At 42.7% G+C, this 9,227-nt stretch overlaps 4 protein-coding genes across 4 annotated transcripts; 2 read left to right on the forward strand and 2 right to left on the reverse strand.

The window, feature by feature from the left end:
• Positions 1–1,450, reverse strand: Gasu_62070 (uncharacterized protein). Its single transcript, XM_005702605.1, has 2 exons — positions 1,006–1,450; positions 1–955 (listed from the first exon to the last, which is right to left on the reverse strand). Exons 1-2 carry the CDS (start codon positions 1,364–1,366, stop codon positions 189–191), a joined length of 1,128 nt encoding a protein of 375 aa, XP_005702662.1. The 5' UTR covers positions 1,367–1,450; the 3' UTR covers positions 1–188.
• Gasu_62080 (hypothetical protein) lies at positions 511–3,391 on the forward strand. Its single transcript, XM_005702606.1, has one exon — positions 1,461–3,391. It carries the CDS (start codon positions 1,483–1,485, stop codon positions 3,268–3,270), a length of 1,788 nt encoding a protein of 595 aa, XP_005702663.1. The 5' UTR covers positions 1,461–1,482; the 3' UTR covers positions 3,271–3,391.
• Positions 3,392–3,410: 19 nt separating this feature from the next.
• Gasu_62090 (DNA polymerase delta catalytic chain) lies at positions 3,411–6,601 on the forward strand. Its single transcript, XM_005702607.1, has 2 exons — positions 3,411–4,129; positions 4,192–6,601. Exons 1-2 carry the CDS (start codon positions 3,433–3,435, stop codon positions 6,474–6,476), a joined length of 2,982 nt encoding a protein of 993 aa, XP_005702664.1. The 5' UTR covers positions 3,411–3,432; the 3' UTR covers positions 6,477–6,601.
• A 664-nt stretch (positions 6,602–7,265) lies between these two features.
• Positions 7,266–8,540, reverse strand: Gasu_62100 (uncharacterized protein). The gene is made up of 2 exons (XM_005702608.1): positions 7,485–8,540; positions 7,266–7,435 (listed from the first exon to the last, which is right to left on the reverse strand). The coding sequence occupies exons 1-2, from the start codon at positions 8,499–8,501 to the stop codon at positions 7,382–7,384; spliced, it is 1,071 nt and encodes a 356-aa protein (XP_005702665.1). The 5' UTR covers positions 8,502–8,540; the 3' UTR covers positions 7,266–7,381.
• Positions 8,541–9,227: the final 687 nt, after the last annotated feature.

Raw genomic sequence — 9,227 nt, forward strand, 5'->3', positions numbered from 1 at the left:
TGGGGAGCGTGTTTGAGGCTGTCTGTGAAAAATGGACATTCGTGTTGCGGATGGAACTGACATTCTGATTCGCCGGATGTAATCGGAAATATTTGACCTACTTGTTGGCATTTTTTATTCTGAGGACCTCATGGAAAAAAAAGGAAAAAAGAAGAGAGTATTTGGTATCATCGTCATCATCGTCCCGATCATTGTCTGCAAAAGGGGCATCCGCTTGGTATATGTTGAGCGCAGTGTAAGCAAATGGCGTGGTCTGAATTGCCGCACTGAGCACGAACAAAGTCAGGTATCCAATTTTGGGGGTCGTTACAGATAGGACAGACACTGGGATGGCCAGAAGGAAGAGATGAAAGTCGAATGTACCCATGAGGAGGGTCCCTTTCGTCATGCACTGTCTGCAGTTCGGAGACTAAGAAGTCGTTAAGATACAGAATATCATAGTCGGTCGAAATATTCAAAAGGTTGAGTAAGACCGTATCCCACCTTGAAGGAGGGAGTAGGCTCCAGTTTTCAATGATGAACTTGAGAAGTTCCAATCCTCTATGTGGCTCAAGAGAGGCGTTGAATCTGTGAAGCAAAGTAGCCAGCAGCTCCTTGGTTTGTTGTGCTTCTACTGTTTCCTCTATTTGAGGAAAAGGTTCATTGAGTTGGCGGACGATATCTGGAAGCGTATTGCGAAAAATATACAGCTGTTGGATAAGGAATGTGGATACTTGTGGATTCGCAACAAGAGAAGCTACGGATACCAGGATTTCTTTTTCTAGGATGTCGTCGGTTTGATAGCTGCGTAACAACGCGACAGCGTTGGCTTGCGTTTGTAGCGTTTGAATGAGCAGCATTTGTTGTTGATAGGTATCTGTGAAAGAAGAATAGAAGGTGAGGTATAAGTCTTTGAATATGGAAGGCATAAGGACTGATCGAGTAGTAAATTCGAAGAATTGCAGCAGATGAAGGGCTTCTCCAGGTGCGTAGTTTTGGAAGCGTTGAGAAAAAAAGGAATCTGACCCGGGTCTGTATTTAGGAAGTTGGCGATGAAGGCAACGAGGCGCTGTAATTCTTGATAATAATGTTGAAGTTGCTGTTGTTCATACTGCTGTTGTTGTTCTTCTTGAGGCGATGACGGTGATGGTGATGGTGATTCTGGTTGAGGTTGTGACTGGCGTGGGGGTGATTGTGGTTGTGTTGGAGAAGTGGGTAAGCTGGCTTCGTTGACTGGACGTCGTGATGAAGAAGAAGCTGAAGACGGTAGAGTAGGGTGAATGATTTTTCGATTCGATGAGTTTCGATTGAAAGAAGGAGAAGATCTAGACCTTTGCTGTCTGAGACCTTGGAGGAATTCAGAGATGGGTCTCTTCTTATTGGACATTTTTAAATCAAGGAGCTCAGAAAAATCCAAAAGAAACAACAGTGATCGCTAAGATTTTCTTCTTAAGGTGAGCTTACAATGAGCTGTTTGTTATTTTTTAAGTTTTGTTTGACACGATGAAAGGTTTGTTTGTTCGGTTGTTTTCAATTCTGTTCGTCCTTTTTCTGTCGACTGCCTCGTTATCCAGAGCTTGCGTTTCTAAGAAAGGAGTAGAAGTTAGTTTTGCATTCACAGGTAGCAGCACTGTGGAATGGAGCTTTTACAATCCTACCAATGCAACTCAGTCCGTTGCGTTGGTTCGTGGTGCAACTGGAAGTGGTGGAACTGTGAGTCCCTACGTATTTGGAGACGCTTACTATCCTGCCTATTCGGTAGATGGATTAGCTGAATTTTATGCGGAACCAACTGCATCCAATACGCAGGATAAAGAGACTCCTTTGGTTCTTATGGAATATGAATCTAATCAGTATGGCGTCGGTTTTGTGTTTATTCTGTCTCCCGGTCGTAATTTCACTATTTTGGAAGGAGGATACACTAACCTAACTCCTACATGCGCTGCAGTCGTTGACATAGAATACAGGGACACTGCGGTGGTTAATATCGATTATGGGTTTTTGAGCCAGTGTTTGGAATTTTCGTTCATTTGTCAGCCGGATCCTTTCAATGTTACTACTGCAGTTTACGAACCAGTTTACGAAGATTTGCTGAATAGCGGCTATTTCTGGCCTTCCGATGGCGACTCCTATACCATTTATAGTTCAACTACTCCTGTTCCAACTCCATCACCTACACCCTCACCTTCTCCGACACCCAATCCTCAGAAAGGCTCAGTATTTGCTCCAAGCACAGTAGGAACGTATGACTATCAAAATGGAGCTACTACGAAAAACGTGACCATTGTTTCCTGCCCCAGTGGTTCTTTCGTTTCGAATGTAGAGACTCTATTATCAGATTCTAATGTGGAAGGTTATCGTCTGCATTGTAGTGATGGATCTGTTTCTGGTGTGATAGGACATTCAGGTCTTTACAGCAATATTTCGTCTTGTTTGCATGGAGTAAGAGGTATGGGTGGAAAAGCTCATACAGTTTATCCTTCCAGTGTTGCTGCTTATTATCCGGAGATTTGGACATCTCAAGTGTATTGCGGAGATGGTAACTATAGCAGCTTGACGTCCCATACTCAACAATTTGACACTATGGATTACAGCATTTGTCCCTTTGGTACGAGAATGGTAGGCGTGAAAGCAGAGAGTTACGAGTCAACTGGTGCGTTAGCGACTATTAGACTGGAGTGTGGATCTAGGATGCCGCCCGGATCGAGTGGGGGCAGTAGCGATAGTGAATGTAAAAGCAGCTCAAGTTCAAGAAAAGGAATGTGGGCTCCTACGAAAGTGGGAACGTACTACTTCCAGGGATATGGTATGACTTATTCACAAGAGCTGCACCAGGAGTTTTTCTGCAATTCGACAGAGTTTGTAACGGGCTTGAATGCTTATATTCATGACGGTTCGTTCTATGTCCGTTTATCTTCTTTGCAAGTGTTGTGTTCAAAAGGAACAAAGTCTCCCTTGTTTGGTTCGCAAAACACTTCGAATGCACAACTGCAAATGCTTGACTGTGGTCTGAGTCACGGGTTGTATGGCATAGGAGGAAAGAGCAATGAGTATTTCTATGACGTCAGCGAAGAGTATCCGCTATGGGATGTGCGTGCGTTGTGTCAGGCTGGAAATGTGAGCTCTCTGTCTTCGCATACTTCGCAATACGATGGTGGAGAATCGTACTCTTTGTGCTCAGATTCTGAAGTTATGCAGGGAATCCGAGTTTCTATATATGGCGATTTAAATTTCATTGGACAAATACAGGCTTTTTGCGTTCCTCTCAACACAAGTTTAGTTATTGCGTGAACATTTAGTTGTGCTTTTCGGCGTCAGTTTTGTGTTTTTTTCTTTTCGTCGGTTTGCTTGCTTTGTTAGCGTTTTTGGAATAAAGACTTGATGGATGTGACCAAGTTGTTTTTGGCAACTCGGCTGTGGAAGAAGCGTCTCATTTTTCGCAAAGAGACATCGATGACGTTCAAACGAAACACTTACTTGAAAGTGGACCCTCATCCTCCTCCAATCCTGTCTTTTTTCGACAAGGTAGTTTCATTACAGTCTATTCAGGGGAAGGTTGTTTATCATGAAGTTCTTACTGACAAAAGAAAGCTGTTTTTTGATTTGGATGGGCCATCTGGGTCTTTCGGAGAAGAAGAAGTGGAACAACTAATTCAAGCCTGTCTCTGTCGCCTGCCTGGTATAGACAATGAAAGGGGAAACGTGGTTGTTTTATGGTCTTCCAAGTTAGAAGAGAAAGCGTCATGCCACGTCGTATTTTCAACCACTCTGCTGCCGGACGGCGATATTTCCCACGATTTGGCTAGTTATTTATCCGACTTGAAGATTTTCCCCTATGTGGACAAGGGAGTCTATCATCCAAACCATTCTCTGCGGTGTCCCTTGAGTTCGAAAATGAAAACAGAAAGGTTTTTCAGATGTCCGATGGATGGGGATATTCTATGTCGGTCTTTGGTTTCCTGTATCTATCACAGCACCCACTTGGTGAAATTGAAAACAATCTCCAAGACTAAGAAGGAAATCCCATTGGACGTTGTCCATGCAGATGTCTTGGTGTGGTGCTCCTACATTAATCGGAAATTGGGGGCTGACTTACGATTTCGGAAAATCGAAAATGGCCGCTTTTTGCTTTTTGACCGCACAGAAGCGTGTTTGTATTGTCCCATTTGTTCTCGTTTCCATTCAAGAGAAAATCCCTATTTCGACCTCAAGACATTAAAGTTTTTTTGTCGCAGAGGACCTCGGGAAAAAGGAATTCGTTTGAGTATTTCGGAATGAACACGTTCGTTTCGTTTCATGAGAGAGGTCGTTCTTTATATGTCTTCTATAAATCGGCAGATGACTGCTATTTCCAAAAGTTTTCTCCGACGTCCAAAGTTCTTCTCAAACCAGATAAGCTGTCGCCTAATGAACTTTCAGAACTTGAGCAGCTGAAGCAGAAAGGAGAGTTATCCTACGCAGACGAATATCGAGAGGTTTTTGAACCAAGAAGTACTTTTTCTCGTTTCATTTGCGTAGCGACTCGTAGACCAGACCGTTGGTTGAAGTTATCCAAAAAAGGTGCCGCCTTTCATTGTTTCCATAGTCCTTTACAGCATTACTTCATGTACAAGTCAGAAAACGATCATTATTTGCAAGAATTGTACGAAAACTCCTCCTTGTGTAATGTGGTCTCCTTCGATATAGAAGTCAGTGCTCAGTCTTCAAACATTTTCCCTGATCCTCGGCAGAAGAATTCGCAAGTCTATATGATTTCAGTCGTCACTGAGAACCGAAAGATGCTACTTACATCGAAGGAAACACTCCCTATTGACGGTGTGGAGGTTCGCTTGTTTCAGGATGAGACCTGCCTTTTGGAAGGCTTCTGCAATGCTATCAAAGAGCTTGATCCCGATATAATCACCGGGTACAACATTTGCAGCTTCGACCTTCCCTTTCTCTACATTCGAGGAATCTTCCAAGGGGTGGATGTGCTAGCCAAAATAGGAAGGACTGTTACCATTCCTTACAAAGTTTTGTGGTATGATGATATAATGGAAACTGATATTCCTGGCAGAATCATTTTGGACGCCTATCTCAAGTTTCGTCGTGAACTTCGAGCGAGTAGATGTCGCTTACAAGACCTATCAGAACAATATTTGAATTCTTCCAAAGACGACGTTACTTTGGAAGAAATAGCACTGGCAGGAGAGGGGAAGGACGTGAAGATTACTACCAAAGTGGGTTCCTACTGCGTACAGGATTCTGTGCTAGTGCTTCATCTGATTGAAAAGTTACAGGCCATACCTTCTACTTTTGCTATGAGCAAATATACCTGCACTGCCCCTCAAACTCTTTACACCAGAGGAGTGACTCACCGAATTCGAAATTTGAGTGTTTGCTTTGGAAAGAACCGATTTGCGTTTCCAGTAGTCGACTACGACGACTTCGACGATGACGACGAGAAAGATAACGAGGAAAACGAGGAAAAAGAAGGAGACAAGAAGTATGAAGGCGCCTTTGTATTCGCGAAACCCGGTGTTTACAGCCAGGTAAAAGCTTTTGACTTTAACAGCTTGTATCCTTCCATCATGATAGCCATGAACATCTGCCAGTCTTCCTTTTTGGAAGAAAGACTGGTTTCAGTGGAAAGCAATATTATGGAGAGTCCTATTATTACTGAGGAAAAGGTCGAGATCCAAGTAGGAGACAAAATCTATGCTTTTCGAAGGAAGCCTATAGGACTTTTCCCTTTCATTGCAAAGTTTCTTATTGAGCGAAGAAAAGAACTTAAAGCTCAAGGGAAGAAAATAGACCAAAATGCAGTGAAAATCGTTACCAACAGTCTTTATGGAGCGCTTGGTGCGAAAGGCGGTTTCCGTCCTGCTGCTGAGAGTGTAACTGCGTTTGGGCGTTATTTCATTCGCTTAGCGAGAAACCTAGCTCAGGAAAAAGGTTGGGAAGTTCCTTATATTGACACGGACTCTTTGTTTGTGGTAGGCGGACCTCCTGACTCTCTAGGAGACGAAATCTCTGAGCAAATCGGAGTTCCTCCGTTGCGCTTATTGTTGGATAAGAAAATGGATAAATTGTTGGTGTTGAAGAAAAAAAAATACGCTATGTTGAAGGAAGATGGTCGAATAGTTTGCAGTGGTCTGTTAAACAACAGAGATGACTCTTGCGGGGTTTTCAGAGAAGTTGAACTATCCTGCGTTTTCGCCAGGTTCGAAGGCGATCCACTTCCTGAGCTCAAATTGGAAGAGCTTCAAAATTACGACTTTGAAAAATTTATTTTCAAAGCCCGTTTTAAGGCCGAAGTTAGTCGAAACTCAAAGTATTTTTTTCTGTTTTCGAGGGTTCTAGATAGAAGTGTGTCCATGGTTGATTTTGTCGTTTCTAAAGAAGGAGGAAATTCCATTTCGGAACGATACTTCCCAGCGGAGTCGTTCCCAAAGGAGAACTTGGACTGGAACTACTACCTTTCGAGCTGTCGGAAGATAGTGGACACTTTTCGCTAAAAACGAAAATGAGAACATGGGCAATAGTACTGTGGGCTGTTTTAGCTGCAGTTGTGGTTGCGTTTGTCTTTACAAAAATAAAGCATATTGTATTGCTGCTTTGGGATGGCTTGTTTCATATTGAAGACGAGGAGTTGGTACGGGGGGGGGGGGGCTGCCCCCCCCCCCGCTTTCTTGACCGGAATTTCGGTGTTCAACGACGTGACTACTTCGAAGGTTTTGGGAGTAGGTCCCTTTCAATGTTCCAATGGCAGTAGCTATTGGACTCATGTCGGAAGAAGCCAAGGCAGACATCATTACTCAGTGGATGGATTTTCCTGCCTCTCTTATTCTAACGATAGAATCGATTTTGAAAGACCTTGTAATTTGTATTGTCCAAGAAAGGACCAAGTTATAAAAGGTTTAAAGGTTTCGTTTCATCGAGGGTCGTTAAACAGTCTGGAAATAGTTTGCTAAAAAAAATGATAGGTCGGGAATGGATTGATAGTGACCAAATTGACGCTTTTTTTGAACTTTGTGGAGTTTCTTTTGTTTCAGCGACTCTTGCTCAACTTCCCGATGAAGATTTACGTGAACATGTTGACATCCCAGGGAATGAGTTTTTCATCCCATTGAATGTAAGGGACCACTGGATTTTGGTTCACGTGGAGAGCGTGGATATGTCTTTGGCCTGCATCTACGATTGTGCTTCTGGATCTTTTGAGCCTTCTGAAGTGCAAAGGAAAGTGGACGCAATTTGCAAGAAAAACATGGAAATACGTGAAGCTGCCTGTTCTCAAATGAGAACAGCTGGTGACTGCGGTGTTTATACTTGCTTGTTTTTGTTGATCGTTGCTAAGAACTTGTCTTACGACAGAGAAGCAGAAAGTATGGTAGTCACGGAATTGAGAAACTTTCTGGAGGGCTTACGAAGGCGTTAACTGCTTTTTTTCATTTTCCTTTAGCATAAGCAATGTATCCTAACAAAATGAGAATAAGTAAAATTCCTATTCCTCCTGCTATCCATACCCATATAGGAATTGATGATGATGAAGAAGAAGACGATGACTTGGAATTTTCATCGTTCGAGTTATCAGTTGAAGAAGAAGATGTGGACGACGAGGAGGAAGAGGAGGAGGATGAACCCGTGGGGAGATCGTTGACGTTGATATAGTTGTACAAGTCGTTGAGATGTTTAATGTAATAAAGATAAGTCTTATTCGTCCCAGAAATAGGGACGTTCTTCATGATATCCTTAGCATCTTCGAACATGGATTCGGACACGTAAGTTTTCGAGGTAGTTATTCTGGCAGTCGCTGGACGGTTAACAAAACCAAACCCATCAGAGTCGAGAGCCTGGTTGAACAAACCTGAAGGCCAATTAGCTGTCGCGCCAGTATCATCAATCGCTTGCATGTACAACGTGGCATATTGATTGGTTGAAACTCTGGTGTAGTTCCCGTACCCGTCACAGGTAATAGTTCCCGTAACATAGTCATCGTCGAAACTTCCCCATCCCACCAAAAAGACATAAGTTCCATTGAGATCTCCAAAGTAGCCACTACCGCAGCAGCCATCAGTTGTATTGTATGAGAGAACAGCTATGGGAAGAGGAGGTAGAGATAGGCTTGCGCTTAAGCCGAAATCGCCAGCATTAAATTCTTGGTACAGAACCGAGAAGCATTCGACTGCCTGGTCACTTGTTGGTGAATTGAGAGAGAAGCACTCGTTCGCCGACATGGAAGGCAAGTTCGCAGCTGCTTGGACAATGGAATTAGCGTTGCTTCTCCACTGCGCTGAAGCATAGGCAGTTGATGCTTGTTGTTGATAGTTGATAGCGTTGGCGACTGATATATAGCCTTGAGAAACGTTTATTTTGAAACCTGCACAATCTTGTTCGGTTGCATTGTAGGTTACAGACTGTTTCCTATCATTTGACAAACTCCCCTGCTGGAGAAGATTTTTCGTGATGGAGGAAGGCAAGAAATTCAGACTTCCACTATCGAATGCGCTTTTGGAAAGAGACAAAGATGAAGCACTAGTCATATCTGTTTTCTCGTTTTAAATTAGCGAAATGAATTTGAAGCTCTCATTTTCTCCTCGAGCAAATCTAAATCTTCCAGATACAGATCATCGGGGCTTTTAGACGAAAGACTGTCCAATAATTTCTTTAACTTGTCTATTCGGGAAGCTGCCTCCATCACTTTATCTTCAAAAAGATCATCCATAGTAATTTCCTTGAGTTGATCTCTTCGAATACCATGCTGCGCTAGCTTTTGTTCCATTTCTTCTCTGGGTACATTTGGTCGAAATGGAATTTTGCCTTCGAGAATAGTTTGAATGATTCGCGTCTTTTCTTTTTCTTTGTTTTGTTTTTCTTGGAGTTCCTGAATTAGTCGCTGTCTCCGGTTGGCATAAAATGTTCTCCTCCATTGAACAAACTCAACGAGAAGGTGAAGACATGAACGGAATTGTCTGGGAACTTTTCCTTCACTAAGATACAGGTTTTTCAAAGACCATCTTTTTTTCAAGTGCAGTTCATCTACTGAGACGCAAAGATTTTGCAATTGGAACAAGACAGAGTTGTGCTTGGAATGATTAACATAATTGGATAACTTCTTTTCAGCAATAAGCTGGTCTAAAAGTTCTCTGAATGAATTGGTCCAAACGCCAATGGGTAGCTCTTTAACTGTAAACGACTCATCAATAATTCCGTAAGTGTCTACATAATCAGAATGCGCAATGATCTTTCCAGTGAAACCCAACCATCTA

The sequence above is a fragment of the Galdieria sulphuraria genome (genome assembly GCF_000341285.1).
Source record: "Galdieria sulphuraria unplaced genomic scaffold scaf_112, whole genome shotgun sequence".
Lineage (NCBI taxonomy): Eukaryota > Rhodophyta > Bangiophyceae > Galdieriales > Galdieriaceae > Galdieria > Galdieria sulphuraria.